Below are 20,366 nucleotides of genomic sequence, written 5' to 3'. Positions count from 1 at the left end.
ATTACTGTTAGGTTTTGCTGTTGGCAGGGCTTGGATTAGAGGCAAACCGTAAAGCAAAGAAACTGTTAGTTAATCAGGTTGATACATTTCCTACACAATTCTTTTCATTGACTCTGTAGTAAAGATGTAGGTTTAAAAACCGGCCCTCTGTTCAAGTCTTGCTGGATTATGGCACCAAGGGGAAACCTTAGACATTGACCCTGCTATCTACACTAGTAACGGTATATTTCAGCATAAAAAAAAGAGCTGATCTTGCTGCAACAGAAAATGTGCTATCTAGGCAAGACAAGGTATAGGATTTGTTACAGGTAATTAATCAGGACAGGCAATCCTAAAAGGAATTCACATTTTATACTGATTTAACTATTCACTTACCATTTGTACCCTAAAATCACAACGGACCTGGATAAACACTGCTGTTTAACTAGTTGTGGTGATAGATTTGGGTTCTCTTACTAGATGGTTGAGCACAGTATCTACAGTTCAATAGTTCCCTGTATAGGTTGACTGCTATATAGGTTCTGCTCTGTCTCACTGTGACCCTGTTCTGCTTGAGGCGGTTATTGATAATGAATGAATGAATGAATAAATTAACTAACTCCAGTGTTAAACGGCAGGAAGCTCAAAACTGACAAGCAGAGGGCACTGTTGCACTCTAGCACAACGCACATAGACCCTGGCAGCTCCTTACCTTTCTCGTGAGGGGCACTTCAATTGGCACAGGCACCAGCTCGGCTAGAAGACAGCCATAAAACGCCACCATGAACATCACAGGGTCATTATTGGGAAATACCAGTGCAACCTAAAAAAAAAATAAAAAAAATACAATTAACAATTATATATATATATATATGTCCAAACTCAAAGTACACTGTTTTTAATTTCTCTGACTTAATACAATCCACATTCTGCACCTTTGGCCAAATGAGTAGGTATGTTTGAGGGTATAATGGATTCCATGTGTTGCAGATTAGTTGAAACAATGAGGTTAAGTCTTTAAGCTTAAGAAGGTCATATATGTCAAGAAAATGATCAAGACAGGCATTACCAAGCTATGGGTGGAGGCATCTGATTGTCTTTAACAGAGTACAGAGAGATTTCTATATAAGGTTATACTGAAAGGTCAAATTTCCCCAGCACCTAGACTGCAAATGCCTTTACTGGACATAATAATTGGATTATATTCCACACCTGAAGGAGCTGGTGACAAAGTGTCTTATAAGTGCTCTAGATCATGGCAGTCAGGCTCTGAAAATCCCAAATCATGACTCAATACCCCTTCCCCATTGTTCAAATCTGAACAAATCCGTCTTCAGCACTGGTGAAATATTCTGACGGCTGTCGTGTGCTCCATCACTCATGTGTCGCTGAGATCAAAACACACGTCTGTGCTCCCCCTTTCAGGAAGCACTAAAAGCACAGAGGCAGTCAGGTAGGATACAGGCAGCACACGCTGTTCCGTGACGTGTGTGTTGTGACACCATGTTCTGAAGACAGGACATACATGAGCGCGCTTCTGCAGCCAGTTTAGAAACAATTTCCTTTCCTAAAAAGGAAGTGAAACTTAAAGAGTATACCTTTTTATGGGACCTTTTCTAAATCAACTAGAGCGAGGCTTGAAAATGTACAACTATCAGTCTGCACCAGTTGTTTTATTAGTGGTTAATTGTCAGCCTGTTCACATTTTGCAGAATTCTTTACATATATATATATATATATATATATATATATATATATATATATATATATATATATATATATATATATATAATAAATTGCTCTAGCTATCTCTATACTTTCAATCTCAAGCAAGTTAAGGTGATTTATAATGTCATTAAAGCCAAAGGTTTTAACAGGCTGAAACTACAGTTAAGAAATTCACAGACTCCCACAGGAGTGTCTGACTGATTTGATGGCTGTGCTGTCCACCGTGGAAAAGTACCGCACTTGTGCACTTGAGAGAGAACCAACAGGACCAAGAGGACCCAGCTGGACTGAGAAAGAGGAGGAGGCACGTACACGATCCCCAGGCCTAAGCAGAGGCTCGTTCCTGGTGCTCAGTTTGTTCAGTAAAGTGTAGGCCAGCTTCAAACTCCGACTCCACAGCTTCCCTGTGAAACAACACACAGTGTTCATTTTCACTTAACTCACATGAGACCAAATGTGACTTAAAACTCAGTCAACCCTGGTAATATCCACCGTGATGTCTGTCTTCTTCATAGCCACTTCAATGACAGAGTAGTCTATAAAGAAGACAGAACACCACTGGGGTTGATCAGTGTCTTCACAGGAATGGTAAGAAAATTCAGAAAGAAAAATAATGAAGATGAAGGACTGCCAAGAAAGAAAACCAGGCCTCTCTCCATTTGTGTCACTCTAGACTGAAGATGGGAGCGTTTCTGGCAGATAAACTGTCTTTCAGTTTCATCAAGGGGCCTAGAGGGCTAATTTTAAGGCAAAGCCACAGTCAGCTCTACCAAGGCTGTCACAATAAAGAGAGCAGGTGTCCAACCGTATTGCTAATTTAACTGCTCAAGCAAGTCAGAAAAAGAGGTTTATCAGTGGGAAGAATCTGTAGTAATTAAAATACAGTAGAAGAACCTCAGCCAAGATATGGGTGCAAGGTGCAGAAACCTATTAACTATTTAAAAGCACTAACTTACAAAAAAAAAATATATATAGGCAAATGTATAATTAAGTGCAATACAGAAGCAAATTATTTCCCTATTCAGTTTATTACATTAGTGCAGCTTTTCCAAATTATGTTCATGCATGGGCTATTTGCAACCATTTTGCATGAGAAGATAAAACTGTATGTGATAAACATCTGCACTACCCTTACTCACTAGTAAATTCCTTCAGCAACTTTGTTAAACCAGGCCCTATATTGGTAGAACAAGTGTTTGCTGTAAGTGCAGAGTCTTCATACAGTACACTGAACAGAAAAACCACCCCATCTCAGCATCATCACTGCAGTCAAAACAGCTGGTCTATTGCCAGCATACCATAGGTCAGGGTGTAAATGGGTTTCCCCGAGTTGTCCAGGGCCGTGAGGCAGGGGCTCTTGGACTGAGTGGTGCCCCAGCGCTGCAAGGCAGCCAGCAAGGAAGGAGGCCAGTTGGTGACCACCCCCAGGGGCTCCCCTTCCAATGGGGACATGTGCGGCCCCTCTGGCTTCGGCTGGTTAGGGTCGGCCTGTTGGACTGAGCAAAGAAACAACCAAGATCAATCACCCACCCACAGACACACACCCCACCAAGCCATTACTTTTTAAGTAACCGTTTATGCCCTCCAACTGCATTTATTGACTTGAAGCATTGCAGGTCCTCAGAATAAAATGCAATGACACCCATTCACTGGGGAATGGCTGATGCATTTCAACTGGAAGTGCACAGACAGGTTTCACACAGCGAAAATAACAGCAAAGTCTGGCCACTGGAGTGCAGAATTATGCAGCACCAGCTAAACACTAACAGGAAAACCTCGATGGCGTGCTGACTTCATGTTGAGAGAACATGCCAGGCTTTTAATACCTATGAGCACCACTTTGGTTTATTTAAAGGGCACTTTATCACATGCCTCACAGCTTAATTACACTATTTCATCCACTGCTGCTCTTACGCAGTGATTGAAATAAAACCAGTGGAAAAATGCATGTTGTTTTTCAAGGTGAACACTTCCTAAGGTTGGCTGTCTGACCTTTACCAGTTAAAGAAAAAATAAAAATAAAAAAGGGAGGAAAGCAAGGAGATGCATTGATTGCTGTAGTTTTGGCAACATGCAAATGACTGTCAAACTTGAACATCAATGACATCAACACTCATTAGTCACACCTCCAGTGCCTCTAACAGCCCCATACAACTAATACAGCAAAATGACCTTTAGAATAAGCTTGAGGTTATATTATACCTATGAAAACCAGAATTCAAGTCATGTTGACGGCAGGGATGAAACAGTGAGGTGAACTGGATTGGCATGTGTACTACTGGCACTTGTGGATGTCTAGCCTCTATTTCCCCTATGTAACAGATAATGGTAAAAATATACTATATATATATATATACACACACACACATACACTGTATATTTAAAAAAACTGACAAACAACATAAAAGACAGAACAAAATATGAAGCAAAGAAAATGGTGGATCATGATTTGTGGTTAACAGCCAAGTAAATCCTAAACTTAAGTATCCAGTAGAATATCTTAATCTTTCCAAACCTAAATCATGTTTTCAGAGTTAACAGTCTCATCCAAATAAAATGAAGCCGGTGAGCAGGGTCTTTTTCACAGAACACTGACAGACTACATCCCTCTTTCCTTGGACATGGCATTTTCACTCCTCTCCCGTGACACACACAATCAAGCCACATTTCAATAATAATAGGCCCGTTGGACAAGGGAGCCCGGCCTTGCGCTGCGGCTCTCAGTCCGACCCTGGGGCGGTGGCCTACCCTCGAGCAGCTCCTCGAAATCGTCGACGAAGAATTCACGGAGCGGGGGCCGCTTGGGTCTCTTCAGTGTGTTGAGCAGCTGCTGGATCTTTGAGGAGACGCGGCTGTTGACGGGGACCCCTGGTGCCGTGGCGAGGTGAGAGAGACAGAGAACGGTCAGTGAGCAGGGCTGTGTGTGTGTGTTTGTGTGGGGTGGGCGGCGCAGAGAGACTGGGCAGCCATTAGTCAAGACAGGAGCTCTGCCGTCTTCACAACCTGTTAACAGTGCTGGCTATGCACAGAGATTATACAGAGACAGTGGAATTAGAACGGAGATCCATGGGGCTCCCAATTCACGACTTTCGGCTCAACTAATGAGCTTCATGGGATATTTCTGAGGCTGTCAATTAAACAGCTTTGTACGTTCATGTAGCAGTTTAGGGGCCAATTGAACAGTACTTGTATGTGAAACACTAACTGTAACGGTACATTTAAAGAACCATGCTTGGTTGAGTTCAAATTTACCTGTAAGATACATTTGCTTTGTCAAAAAAAGTTAAATAAAAAGCAAAATGATGCTTAAAATATCAACTGAAAACTCAAAGCTATATACAAAGCAACATGAAAAGCTTGCTGAAAAATTATGCTTTGAGCACATATTTCAGGAAGCAAACAGGTTTGCAAAGCTTAGATGCATAGCGATAACATAAAAGCATATTGGACTTTGAATATGTTTTTGCCTTTTCTAAATGGTTGTAACCACAACTTTACCCTCCCCAGATCTTTAGAGCACGTAAGCCTGACACACATTGTTGTCTAATTGACTTCTTATAATATGATATCTGTCTTCCTTTTACGGCCCATGTAACTTGAAAATACAGTCAGTGTTCTCTCTCTCTTTTTGGTTTGCTTTATTCCAGACCACTGCTTCAAGCATTCTGCATCTGCAGCATGTAATTGACCAGCAATTGTTTCCAGTTATGAAGTTCAGCAAATTTAAAGCCTTCATTGAAAAGCCTGTCTGAGTTTGAAAACGCCTGTGTTTCGACAATCTCAGAGTGAAGCACGCCCATGTATTCTGGACATATAAGAGGCCTGACAAAAGCCAGAAGGCAATTTGTGCAGGTCTGGATTCTACTGGTTTATTGATCCACGAATGTAATCAAGCCGTTTCTTAAAGGATCACAGTCTCTGATTTTGTATCGTCGCTCTTACGGGTTTCTTTTTCCTTGCATAAAATGTTTTTAAATGGAGATGACATCAACATAAAAGAAAATAATGAAACACACAAACGCATGTCAGGGGGACAAGGTGAATGATGTAGCGCTAACAAAACAGGACTAGGAAGAAAGTGTATCTTGGGGAAATTATATAAATAAGTTCAAACTCGAAAGCAAATACATTTTTCAAATCTATTCCATATTGGTTAAGTTATGGAAGGAATGCAGAAGAATGTAAACCAAAGCTTTCATTTGTATATGATAAATCTTCAATGTAGCTGTAAACATGGTAGAAAAGCATCTGTGTTCAGGGCTGTTTCCTCATCTGTGAAAAGCTGCTAAAATACTCTCAAGTCTCATTTTCCATTCCATTTTAAATAAGTAATGTGCACCTGTTGGTACACTCCCTGATGGTACACAATTCTGGGCAAAGCTACTGAGCAACATAGGAAAGCTAACAGCAGGATAGCTGCTCAATCTGCATGACTGTTGATCTCATGCATGATACACGCCATAGGGCTGAGTTCCACACCCAGGCCCCTTCCTGCATTAAAACACAATCAGTCAGGGCACAGCTCCTTCAGTGGACCCAGCTTATCAATGTTAAATGAACCCCTGGATTACAAGCCTTGCTCTATTACTGCACAGAGCCAGGACTGGAGGCAAGCCTGACCAGGGACAGGAATCTTGCAGAAAGGTCATTGCAAGGTTCCTTTCTGGTTTCCTCCTTTTCTTTTTGTTTCTTTTCTTTGCAATTTAGCAGCTGTTACTGCTCATTAATGTAGTTTCCCCTTAAACATCAGTGTAAATTTAGCACCTCAACTATGAAGAGCTCTTTTGAAGGGTCTTAGTTTTTGCTGCTCCCAAAGATGTAAATATAAAATGTGGAGCACAAAAACAAGTCTACTGTTATAATAAGGTGAGCCTTAAGTCCAAAACATAATTGTTCCTGAGGCCGTGGTTACTTTCCAAATGCTGTAGGAATGCCATTACCGGTAAAAAGGCGTGTTCAATTAACACGTATATGATAAAATAAAACAATTGTGATCATATTTAACATGTAAAAGGCCAGTTTTCTTTTCACCGTGTCTAAGAACAACCCATGCAAAGAGCGGCTTCAATTAAAACATGAATATTCCAACATTTTGGCAAGAAAATTAATATCCGACAGATGGCCATTAAACATTAAACCAGCTTGTAAAAGTATGATCATACATACAAGATAAAACATTTTTTAATTAGAAAGCACTAACATTCATTTTATTCATCGATTATTCATTTCAAATAAAAATATAAGACTTCAGAACCATCTGCTCCACCTATAGTCTAATGTCATTATATGGCCATAGAACTAGATAAATGGACTGTCCTTCTAAGATCAGGCCAAAAACAAGGCAATGCTTGTTTGTTTGTTTTTTCCCCAATCTGAAAAGTATCAGCTCTAAACAAAAATAATAATTCTGCACTCCAAACAAATAATAATGATAATCAAACTTCACAATTCGGTTCGTCTCTGTTATATATTATATATTTTCGTTCGTTAATTATCAGTAATAAGACTCGTTCAAAACACTTTCTTGCATTTTAAACAGATCTGTGAGTGTCTGATATATTCATGGTCTTCTGATTTAACTGACATGATCACAGCCATGATCATAGGATTCAGCAAAAAAAGCACAGTGATACAATTAGTGTGTTTTTATTTGTATTTGAACATATATAGTTGCCAATAAAACAATAATCAAGAGAATAACTCTGTTAATGTTTTTTCCCAAGCCCATTTCACCTCGTCCTGCATTCCTTTGTTCTCACGTTCTCAGGGATACCTTTCAGCACTTCAGATAAAGCACAATACAGTTGAGCTGGCAATGGACATCAGCTCCTCCATTCGGTGTGATTAAGTGAAAGTTACTGCTTCAGTTAAGAACAGTTTTTTATCTCATTAGGACCGACTCACTTCAGTTCCTTTTTTCATTTACGACTGGATGGAGAATCAGTCTCCTTAATCTATCTCCAGAAAGCTATAATTCAGCAAAATGAACTCCTAGACCTGGAGGGTTTGGTGCTGCAAACCCTATAGGTGTAACCTAAACTCTTAATTCGCTAAAGACTAGAATTTAGACCAAGTCAATAATAACAAATCAATTTAGTCATTAAGAGCTCGAGTGGAATGACGCATCTAGTGGACACTGTGGCCCCTCAGCACAAGCCGTGGATATCACTGGCTTCGATGATGGAAAGTCGTACAGCTGGTCTTCAGTTTAAAGAGCTAAATCATGCCTAACAACGGAACTCTGACCCTTCCCTGAAACCTCCACTCGGCTGATTGAGTAATTATTGCACACAGCTCTGAATAATGATAAAACATAATCCTTTCCTTCAAAATCCTGTCTCCACTAGCTGACAGTAAAAAAAATATAAGTAAGTAAGTGTCAATGCATGTCCATCCCAAATCAGGCCTTGCAGGACATGCATGAAATTGCATTGGGTGAACAGATAAGCTGAGGTGCGTATTTCACACTGATTATGATGGTTATTATCATAGGACCCGCTTCTTACTAATCAAATAGCCAGACAGTTCATGTTCCAAAGAGCACAAGCTTAAAGCAAGCAGTCGGAGTGGTTGAGGCATGAGAAGGGGTTATAAGTACCATCCGGTACAGAGGGGAGTCCCAGTGTTTTCCCAGAGGAGCCTATAGAGAAAAACCAAGTAAATGAAAACGCAGATCCACTCATTTGCAGGCTGCATCACCGAGGGCTTCGATCCAGTCATTTCATAATTGATTGCCTTCCAAGGTATCAACAAATATTAGACAAAGGCTCCAATCAGAATGGATTTGTTGGCAGCAAACGCCACACTTTTCCGGGACATCACATCGTGCTTTTCTTTGCTCCTTTCATTTATTCAAATTCATAACACCATGGAGAAGGGAAGGTAAGTGGAAAGAAAGATGATGCTTACCAATTTCTTTCCCTGTCTTTCATGCTGGCATGCATGCTTTCTTTCTCTCATTCTTTCAGAAAACCCAGTCTGCCCCCCCCCACCAGCCCCATCTAATCTCCCTGAGTTTCACAATGCCATGTCAGTGCAGTTGCCCAGAAGTTACATAAAGATGGATAATTTTTCAGCAGAGAAGTGTAATTTACTGAGTTTATTAAGCTGCCGTCCCAGGGAGAACACAGCTCCAACCCCAGCTCTTTGCATTGTTCCTGGGTGGCACATTCTCAATAGGTATTGCCTTAGTGCGGTGAAGCAAAGCCCTTTCAGATGAAAATCCCTAACTTACCCCTAGTCCAAGTGTCCATGCCAATGCGGAGTTCTTAACCTAGACTGCTGCGCTCTAAATGTCCTTATGCCTCCTCTCTTTCGTTTTTAATCTTTGTGGCTCAATCTGCCTATTAATAGGTTTTGAGGCTAGCTACAAATTGCAGTCATTTTCATCATTTCCTTCCACAGTTGAGCTTTTATCGTGATCCAGTACAGGTATCAACAAGCTAGTTGACTCCATCAAAAATAAATTAATAGGAAAGCCATTCATGCCATGTTTATATTTTAAGAAACAGGCACTCCAGAAAAAACAGAAAAAAGTAAATCACATCTTGTTTAAGCTCTGCTGCAAAAAAATGTCTCTGTTCTGTGTTAGACAGGAATGTCTGCTTCCCACTTGTCTAAGTTCTAATTTGGGATGCCACTGGAGGCCTCTTATCTGTGTTTTGTCTTGAATATGCCCACTCTCCATCCATTTCCCAACGACGATGGGAAAATCTCATTTTTATATAAGTAACAAACATCAGCCACCTTCCTCTGAGAAGTTCAATACAGAGGGAGAGGGCCTAATGAAGTGTTTCATTAAGCCCTGTATCGCTACTCCTCCGCATTTTCTGTGCAGTATTACCTGCCTTTAAAAGCTGTAGTCAGTCATTGAGCCTTCAATGTGTGGTGATTTAACCCAATGGAGTCTATTCATAGGGAAAGCAGGCAGTTGAAGTATTTTTGCTACATAGTTTAAACACAGTTATCTTTCGAGTCGAGGACACTACCCAGAGGAGTGTGGGACATTGTCATTACCATGGGAACTCAGTTTAACAAAGCTGATTATAGGCCGCTGTGTGTGTCACTCATGCAACCCCCCCCACTGCCTGCTTTAACTAGTGACAACACCGAGTGCTCTGCCTCTTTGGCCGTTTTTGGGACTTCAGTCTCCTGACTCGGGAACAAAAGCCTTTTCTCTGAAGTCATGTAATGCAGCTTTGTTAAACAAAAACATTCACTGAATTCCCATGGTAATGGCGATGTCCCCATCCCCCTCTGGGTAGTATCCTCTCTCTCAGATAACCGGGGTGGCATTCACAAGCTATCCTTTTAGTATGTTTTCAGACAGAGCCTATTTAATAAAATGGAACCATTGTACCTGGATATTTCAATGTGTGAAGCACATGCAAATAAATGAATAAAATAAACCTGGCTGAGGCACAACGAGCTGTCATTCAGTCTGGCACAATTAGCCTCCTAACACCCAGACGGCACACCATTAGCTTTCTATACCACCGCCGAGCCACGGAGTGAAAACAAATTAAACTTGATTACAGTTAGCAGCCGTCAAGTTTAATTCATTAAAAATATAAAAATAAATGTTTGCTCAACAGAAGCTAAAACAGGACTTGTTTTTAGTTTACTTTAATAAGGACTAATATTGTATTTACTTCTGCAGAGGTAATATCTTTTGTGAAATGTGTATGTTTTATGAGAATTATCCTGGGTAAGGACATCTGCTAAGAAAAAATAATACTTATACAACTTATAATAATAATAATAAAAGGCCATTTTAATCACAGTAACAATTGTGTACTTGTGGAATGCTGTGTGCCTGTGTAAGGACAGGGACTTACCATCTGCAGTCTCCAGCACGCTGCTGTGGTTGTAGCCCCGTGGCACCCCACGCACAGAGGCCACCTGGGGCCGCTCCACCTGCACCGAGCGCTCTGACAGGCCCGTCACGTCAGGGGGCGCCGAGTGGTTATCTGCAGGGGCACAGGAAACACAACAGCAAGCAAGTGAGTCAAACGCATCCTGTTCACAACACAATCACAACACTTCTCCCCTGGTCCCGCTGGTCTGCTGTGTTAGGCAGGCAACGGAAATCAAAATGGTCATTAATTACAAGGAGCATTTACATAAGAGAGGAAGGGAATCAAGTCACGTTTACTCTTCATTATTCGGGAGGTATTTATATGGACGTCCCAGGTCGAATGTTTCAGGACGCAATGGAGTACTTTCACCTCATGATGAATTGTCAGTGACAAGGGCTGAGATTCTTTGACACGACACCCAGCGTACTAAACAAAGGCCTCCAATGGTCTGGGAAACATCTCTCTCCATTGTAAGACCTCCTTTATCATTACAGTTTCGAGTTGCTTCTCTTTGTAGATATCTCATGAGGTTCTTGCCTTCACAATTCAAAAACACCTGCCAGGAGTATACGCTCATCCAGTCCCCCATGAAAGCCTCACATCCAGAAGCCCTGAGGATAAAGTACAGTTGTTGACTTCACTACAAAGCCATACTATCTTACTGTTCAAAATCAATAGAAAATATTTACACTCCCTGTAGGGGATGTTCTTTCTGCATCCATCCAGATTTTATTTTGGGAGACATGATATCTTTACTGGTGGTGTTATGAATATGAGTCTTGCCTTCTCAATTTGGCAGTGACTGGCCCTGTAAGGCTAAAGATAACTGTGCAGGTGAGTGTCTTACATATTGCAGATAATCTACAAACACTCCAGCACGGAGAGAATCCCAACAGCAATGGAGGGACAGCCAACAGACATTATACTTTCTTACTGGCTTCAAGCCTGTATGGGGCCAACATTACAACAGCATGGCACCAACATGACCAACACAAACAGGACTACAACCATTAAGCTTGATTAGTTACAGTGCATCAACATTCACTCAGCCTCTTAAGAGTAGCAGAGATAAATGTGTGTCCTTGAATTATAAAATCAAAAACAACAGTTTTCACACAATTTCTTGTATCTGAACACGCCAATGCTACAAAGCCACCTGTAAACATGACCAAATAAATTGGCTGACCCCCAGCAGAGGCTAAACAGTTGGTGGGTGAATTTAACTGCTTCGTTTAAGGTGGTTTGCCTAATTTGCAATGAATTGAACTACATCAGTTCTTATGAAAACATTGCCTTTCCCCTTTCCGTAGCATACCACTTGCTAGCACAGGTTTGCAGGAACTGAATGCTAAGCCATACTGACAATAATTGCGTGCATTTATGTATCTGTCTGGAATACAACCATCCAATCAAAAGCTCCTGGCGCTGTTCATATGATTACATTGGCTACCAAAGGGCTGTGCTTTCACTGCTGCTGCTTTGTAGAAGCACACCTCTCTGCATTTATTTAATATTCACAGGACAGCATTTGTTTTCTTAGATAAATGTAAAGACGTCTGATTGAGGTAAATTGTTGGGTATAGTGGTACAGGTTCGAAGGGAACAGCATCAGCCAAACAGTTCAGTTAAGAAATATGCAGTGCAGAAATTTATTTTCTTATTGAATTAGAAAAACAATTGAATCTGCTCAATTTTGCAGTTTCACACAATTTGATTTTCCCACAATGCTCCATGCATTCCCTAAGCTTTACCATGGTTTTCACCGATTTTATCATTGTTTACTGTACCTTTCCAGCCTTTACCAAGATTTAACTTTTTACCACAGTACATTACATTGATTCTTTATAACAGTTACTTTGTACAGTGTTATATATAATTAAGGTATTGTGATACTAGACAAAATCTTAAATTATTAAAAAACAAACAAAACAAAAAACTGTGCTTCAGTTTCCTTTGTTTGATTTAATTATTGTTGCATCACCTATTGCTGGTCTTATAATAGCACAACTGTGTGTATTCAATCACCTCAGGTCTACAGCAATACATCGAGAGAACTGAAAAACAATCAATTACTTTGTTTTTTAGTTGACTATATAAAGCACCTTATAAAGGTGTGCTGTATAAATGTAAAATGTTGCCAAATCATATAAACCTAAATTGATCTAAAGATGCTATTTTCATTTTGGTCCAATAAGAAAACAAAATCTGGTTTGATGTCAAACTTTGACAGAAAACAAGTCCCCGATTGTCTCATGTCAACATAAAGAAAATAACAGACTCACTTGCAATGCATATCAAAACTTGTGCGAAACCTAAGACATGAAATGAAAGAATGAGGAGACTGTGACACTACCAAAGCAGTACTTTAACAGTCTGAGAAAGTTGGTAGGGAGTAATTGAAAATGTACAGCACTGCTCAATCTTGCTTATTCCACGGCATTCAAAACTACCAGCCTGAGAGGAATACATTCTTCAGATTAGGAGAGATAAGCTCTCTGCCTCAATACGTCTATCAATACATGCAGTTTATGGAACAATAGCCCTGCAAGGGCAGCCCGGGCTGACAACATCATCACTAATCCCATAACCCAACGAATACCAGCGCTTTGAATAAATTTGAAAACAAATCCATGTGTAACATGAATTGCAGACTTCCCTGAACTGATGAACAACTGCTTCACACTACACAAAGCACAGGAGGAAATATAATTTGCAAGAATGATTCAAGGCTAAATCTCTATGAGACGGGCGAGACGGTACTGTAGGATAAGCTTGTCTCAGCTTGTCTTTTTCATGGGGAACTGTGTCAGTCCTACTGCCATCTAATAAAGGGTGTGAAAAAATGATTGGAAAAATAATAATGGCCTTGGGGAAGTCCACATGGTTTATTTCCCTTCTTGCGTTCCTCTTATTAGATCCTACTTAGATCGTTACTGACATTAAAATCGCCAAGAGATTGCAAAGCCATGTGAAAAACATTTCACCCAGGCTCTGTGTTGGGAAATGAGCTGAATCAAGATCAACCTGATGTTCATCAGAGACATACAGGTTGCTGCTCTGAACCAAGGTGCTCCAGAGCATTAATGGACTGCGAGACTTTTGGGGGCAGGATGCAGCAGAAGACATAGGCTTTGGACATAACTGAAAGCAGATATTGCTGTTGAGACAAGATACACAAACAAATGGATACAGGCATAAACTTAGGAGAGCTTATCCTGCCACAGTCTAGCATCTCACGCAAGGATTCTTGTACTGTCAAACTGCTTTCCGATATCAAGATAAGCATAGGCCCTGTAAGTCACCAAGATCTCTGAAGAACTAACTTGTATGGTTTCCCCATAACACAAGAACAAGAACTGAATACTTGGTTAGCAAAGCCGGTAACAAGCCAGAGGACAACAACCACAGAGAAACACAATGCATAACATTCTACCACACATAGAAACAGGACAATCCCTAAGAAATAAAACAGGCCTGTAAGTACATCAGTGCTACACACTCCTGCTCCTGGAGGGCTACAAAGCATCTGGTTTTCATTCCACCTCTGCCCTTAATGGCTTAACGGATTGGCTTAGTGACTTCCACCTCCAGGACTCCAGTCAGTGAGGATTTATCTTTCTTAAAGTCCTGCCATATTTAAATGAGATAACCTCGGCACAGGGATTATACAACTGCCAAAAAACCAAACAAAACCAAACAATACAAGACAAACGCTCAAATGGGTGCCACCACAATTACATTGGTAACAGAGACCTCCGCCCTTTGTGTGGGGTCATGGGGCAGGATTACAGGGGCAGAGGAGTGCCATGGAAATGTGTGGGGATACTTATACATAAAGACGATGGCTCTCCAGGAACAAGGAGTTATACAAATTAATGTGAAAGGGCTATCTACAGCTAACACATTCTGACCAGGACTGAGAAGGGAAGGGAGGCCCCCCAGACCCCAGCTTGTGGTCTGCATTGATGACAGAAAGGAGCCCTTGTGAAGGCCTGGGGATGAGACCCTGTGCGGGTGGACGGACGTACTGACCTAGCTGGGTATGTGCCATGAGGTCAGCCAGCACGGTGGCGGCGGCGAGGGGCCTCCCTCCGGGGTGGGATGAGGTGGAGGAGGCGGAGGATGAGGTGGAGGAGCCCTGGATGACCCTGTTAAACCAGTGCTCTACGTTGGGGTGGCCCTGGTAGGGGGTGGACGAGGCGATCCGGCCTTGCCGACGCAGGGAGCCCTCGTCTTCGGAAGCCGATGAGGTGTCTGTGTAGTCAAAATAATAATACAAATAAAAAGAGTGATGGGAAAAAATAAAAAAATAAGAAATTAACAGAAATCATGTGATGCCAAACAATGAAAACAGGTGGAGAATAGTAAACTGACAGGAGTCTCGCAGCCGCAAAGCCTGACGAAATAAAGCTGGTGGGAGAGTTCAAAGGATTGTGCTGATGGGAGGGTGTTTGGGCTCTTCTGGTTCCCGTAGGAGTAGCAGTACAAGACAGTAGTGATTGACAGCGATACGAGGCTCCGTCAAACGATCCTCAATCCAAGCAACAGTGATGGAACCTATTATAGCTGTAGAAAGTAAAGCCAAATAACAGAACAACCCCCTCTGTGTCGGCAGCCTGTTTCATTCCTCACTAAGAATATCTCCTTTCTTGGCTGTCCCCAAAAGAGAACATTTTAAAGAAAGAGACGGTGACCACTCCCACAGAAGTCGTCATGCACTGTAACTGCAAATAGCAACCCTTGGAGACCAAAGATCTGTAATTGGGTCTGTATGCTAAACCATAATGCAACAAGGAATTGCATAATAGAACATAAATTGAAAATGTAGGGGAAAGGTTTTTGTCAAGAGTGGTTTGGTTTCTTCCCTCTGCAGGAGATATACACAGCCAGACAAATAACTTCATACGAAAGACATCTGGTAAGCTCTCTCTGCAGTCCCTCTTTTAAGTCTCAGTGGGTTTAAACAAAGACTGGAAGGGAACCACAGATGCAGAGCACATAACAGGCATGCTCTCCAAATCAGATACTATACCTCTGTATTGAAGCACTGCAGTAGGTCTCCACAACATGCCAGAACACTGAAACACAACTGATCAAATGGAAAAACAAGTTTTTAAGTGCTCCCCCACCCTTCTCCCCCCTGTATCTGGCTGCCTGGTTTACTTAGAGCTGCATCAATGACTTACATTCTGCCAAAGAAAGTGAGTAGTTTATCTTTCTTATCAGGATAGATCTACAGAAACTGCCCGGCCAGGCTTAGCTGTGATTCACACAGCAAGATAACAGCTTTCATAAGGACCCCTATTTGGGTATAGCTCTAAAACATGTAATTCTTCTGCGGATACTGGAGATGACTGACATTTCCCCACCCTGTCTTTTGTGTTTGCTTCAGCGAAGGGAAATATCAGTGGTCTACAGGATGTCATATACAGAATTGTGGGTGGACAGCTATTCGAAACAAGGCTGTGCTTCACTGAGAGAAGTGAAGCCAGGAGACACTGACAGAATCTCAAAAATATCAGTTCTTCTGGATTGTGACACCTCTGCTATATTTTAATTGGGAAACATCTTGGGGAGACCTTCATCCAGCAGTGGATGGGTATAGGCTGATGATGATATATATAAGTATTTCTGTGCATGTTTTTATCGTCATGTAACCGGATGCGTTTGAGTGGTACATTAAAGCAAGCTTTATTGTATTGAGAATAAATATAAAGTATAAAAACAATACATAACCCACTGCTTTCTAGGGCCTCCTCACTCTGTTTGGATTGAGCCCTTAAAAACGTTGCCTGATTATAAGGATCTGATTGTCTAATTGGGTACTAGTACTTCAGCCCTGCTCTTGACTAGGGTACTGGAGCTACTTGATACATGAGGACTTTAACTGGATCAAGGATATCTCTAATAGTACTTAACAGCCTCTTTAGAATATTTTTGTCTGTCACATTTATATTTAAATGATCTAAACAGTAAGGAACTTGAAACAGCTTGAAGCTCATTAATACCATTAAAAAGGTTCAAGCTGAATGTTTTTTTTTAGTTTTTGTCCCCCCCAACTTCTACGTTTTGATCCATTTCAGAGCTTAATAAATCCACCGGGTTAAGTCCTATAGAGTCTGCAGGAAAGGGTTCGTCCTCCTCTTCAAAAAGAGTTTAGTCAGAGAAACCCAATGCGTTTGTGTTAAACAAAATCACATGAAATAGAGGAATGCTCCCATTGCTCTGCATTTAGTGCGTTCAAATAAAGCCCAAGATGAGAGGGAACTCTGAATCAAAGCTTCAGGCAGAGAAGGAGTGATATTGCCATAGAAAATCAGAACCACTTCCCTATAGAAGCCGGCCTGATGTTTGTGTTGAACTATCCTGAAAGGAAGCACCCAACTTCTGGAGTTTCTATTTCTCGCTGACTTCACAGAACTCTTACACAATCTTTCCATGAAACTGTACAAATTAGGAAGGGGAAAAAGGCCTAGGTTTTCAGTGGCCCATTTTTAGTAACAAAATAAATCTAAATAACAAAAGACGTGTGACCTTCATATACAAACCTCAGAATATACACGGTTACACCCTGATATAAAACCCATAAAAGGTTGAAAAGCCCAGAGAAAATACTACTCAGGCACAAATAAAGCAAGCCATGGTGAAACATACTGTAATATTTTAGAGCAATGAATCCTATCCTATCCTAAGAAACAGTTAATCTTGTAATGGAACTTGAATCTAATTAAAGAAAACCTCAGTGAATCTGCAGGCAAGATGGAGGTGTGGCACAGAATGCTGAAGTGTGGCGAAAGTGTGTTGAACACCAAGCCTTGGTGAGACTGCGAATAATTCAACAGAGGAGCAGCCATCTGGTAGCACAGCTGGCAAAGACTACAAGCCGGGTCCAGATGGATTAGCCACATAGTGAAGACTGGGTTGCATTTATATACAACACAGAGTAAAGGGCAAATAAAGCCCCTGAAACTGATACTGCCACCATAATAAAATTACACCTTGCAATAGTTGGTCCCTTGTTTCTCAAATCACACGTATATAATTACTCTAAAATGCATTTGATGTAATGTCTCCAGTACAAGCCACAGTTCAGCCACTTAAATCTCTCTGCATGCAGAAGAGAGAATCGATACAGTTTCGCATAGATGCCAAGCCTGCCACCGTATTACAGTCTGTCATTCATTCTCATCAAAATGACACGCACATCAAAAACGTTGCCTCTGTGAGTGATGAGACGACATTGTGTGATTAGCTTTGTCTCTTTAATTAAGATTGCTTAACTTGGTTGTAATGTAATTACTTGCAAAGCTTGCAAGTTTATCAAAAACTTTCTTTGACAAATTTATTAAGGTAGAATTATAAACGCATTTATAACAGCATTCGTAGATGAAATTACAATAACAAGTAGAATCAAGCAGTGATAAAAACAACAAATACAATTGTACTACAGAGTAGCAAAATAATTAGAACAGGTAGACCCTATTGAACTATGCATTTTACTACAACTGTTAATACAATGGTGGTTATTACAATTATTTGTAGTTGTAATTTATTCCTCATTGACTAAGCCTGAAGAATGAGACTGAGTGTTTGTCATCAACCACACCTGACTTGATGTCAGATTAATTTAAAATACATTTCAAAGACAGACTGCCACCATCACTTTTAAATTCTGTTAGGGTATCGCTCATAAATGCAGCATTGAATCAACTTCAAACAAATAAAAAATAGAATTCACTTTGCAGCCATTTGTTATCACTCCACAGCCCGCATTACAATAAGACGGGAAGGCTGAGAATTTGAATTGCTCCATTGATCAATCCCCCCCAGAAATGTACAGTACATCTTGTTTATTTATACACCTGGAGCTTAGTGTAGGGTATAAAAAAGGCACTCTGTTTCATTTACTCCAAAATCTGTGTGCATTAATACATCCTTGACAGAACTGAGAAATGACGCTACTGAGAATTGCTGCCAATTAGAAATGGGTCAAGGTTTGCCTTGGTTTCAACTGTCTAGCATGTGGTCGTTTTAACAGGATTTTCGTCAATTACAGAGCTTTCACACTTTGTTTCCCCTGTAACCCTGATACAGAGGCAAATGAGTTTAGTTCATGCTCTTGTTATATCCCAGAGGCATCTGCACAAGCTCTTAAGACATCCCCTGCCTTTTTCATTTACATTTTAATCATGTAGATTGAGATTGGTGATCAAAATCAACAGACTGTTCCCTACTTCTTTTTTTCTTTCTTTCTTCCTTGGGGACCCAAAAAAGTAATAATTAGGTCAGTGCACTGCCATTCCTTTACATCTAAATTTGGGGGGGGGGGGGAAGCTCATAGGATAAACAAAAGGACTGAATCTCTATATGACATCCAGCCACAGATGTTAAAAGAGCATGGCAAGAGAAGCATGCCTCTTGCAGAAACTGAGGACCTCTGAATCCTATTCTTAATTAAACCAAGTAAACTACAAAACAACAACAAAAAGGCACAGATTCAGACGTCTACTGAAAATAGCCAGTCTGCTAGAAGATTATATGCTTTATTACGTAATGAGTGGATTTAGCTGGTGTCTCTGGGTCCTGCTGTGCTGGGACTCACTGTTATCAGGGTCGAGTGTTGCACTGTGGATTCGCTCTCATTCGGGTGTCCGTGCCTTGCCCAGACAGCCCCAGTGACACAGGGGAGGGAGGGCTGGGGGCAAGCAGGTGACTGAGGACAGCAGTCCAGACGGATTAGCGAATTGGCAGATTACAGAGGAGTTGCTGGTCGACGAAGGGCTTTTGTGTACCATTCTCCCTCCCTCACAAAGCAGCCAACGCTCCGATCATGTTAAAAGCAGGGCGGTTACATGGTTTTAAACAATCCGTGTCTTCCCAGTGCTTATACATCACTTGTGATGCGTCTGTAGGCCACTTGAAACACCACGCTGGGCACTGATCATAAACCTTGGCCACGTGGCTTTAAATCAGTCAACCATTCAAGCTTGCCATTTCCCTTCTTATAAGGGAAAATAGCAAGGATAAAGGGAACTCTGGGAAGGTTTTGTGCTGTGGCTGGAGATCCACAGGGAGCACATCCATTATAGCCACAGGGGGGTTCAAACATAATCTTTCAGAGGTGAAAGGTTAAAGGAAAGTCCTCCCCAATGTGCCACCCAGTGTTTAAAAAAGCGAATCCACAATAATGACAAGTCATAGCTAATTATCTCCCGTGCTTATTAATGTGGAAATTGCCGCTGCCGCAGCTTTTCCGTGCACGTTTGGCTCCAGATGAGCGCCGTGGAAGAAGAGAGGTAATTAAAACAGAGCTTAATTTCCGATGCCGAATGCGGAGCACTCTCAGGACCATGATATATTACATCTGAGCAGCTCTAGTGAACAGATTCTGTTGCTACCCGAGCCAGAATATAGGAGATCCAGGAATGGCAGAGGAATCGCGCACTAGGGGCAAGAGAGAAGATAAATCTTCAGAGGAACTCCTCATTTGTGGCTGCTTTTTTTCTTAGGCAATGTATAGAAAACACCAAAAGCCTCTGATTTAGGTCTCTCCATTTTTATTTTTGTTTTGTTTAATTTTTGTACATTTGTTTAGCATCAACCATCTGCTATCGCCTCTGGCTTTATAGATGTAGCACGAGTGCAGACACAAAAAGTCACAGCTCCCGGCAATAGTGTTATATAAGACACAACATATGGGAGGTTTTATAATAGTTATATATGCATGGGGGAAACATGGCTGGAACAGGACAGTGAGGATAGGTTATTTATTCTCTAAGGAGACAGGACTGGGCCAGTACA

At 41.2% G+C, this 20,366-nt stretch overlaps 1 protein-coding gene across 3 annotated transcripts in view; it reads right to left on the bottom strand.

Moving 5' to 3' along the window:
* The window catches only part of dip2a (disco-interacting protein 2 homolog A), a 132,503-nt gene that overhangs the window by 22,702 nt on the left and 89,435 nt on the right, over positions 1 to 20,366 (bottom strand). For all 3 annotated transcript variants that reach the window (XM_066687319.1, XM_066687320.1, XM_066687321.1), the window contains exons 5-10: positions 14,598 to 14,819; positions 10,545 to 10,676; positions 4,456 to 4,575; positions 3,006 to 3,203; positions 2,020 to 2,111; positions 692 to 802 (exon numbers count right to left, since the gene is read on the bottom strand). In XM_066687319.1, the coding sequence (XP_066543416.1) occupies positions 692 to 802; positions 2,020 to 2,111; positions 3,006 to 3,203; positions 4,456 to 4,575; positions 10,545 to 10,676; positions 14,598 to 14,819 (875 nt within the window). The remainder of the gene's footprint in view (positions 1 to 691; positions 803 to 2,019; positions 2,112 to 3,005; positions 3,204 to 4,455; positions 4,576 to 10,544; positions 10,677 to 14,597; positions 14,820 to 20,366) is intronic.

This window comes from Amia ocellicauda, chromosome 16 (assembly GCF_036373705.1).
Source record: "Amia ocellicauda isolate fAmiCal2 chromosome 16, fAmiCal2.hap1, whole genome shotgun sequence".
Taxonomy (NCBI): domain Eukaryota; kingdom Metazoa; phylum Chordata; class Actinopteri; order Amiiformes; family Amiidae; genus Amia; species Amia ocellicauda.
Note: the sequence above shows the minus strand (reverse complement) of the source record. Positions and strands in the feature narration are given on the sequence as shown.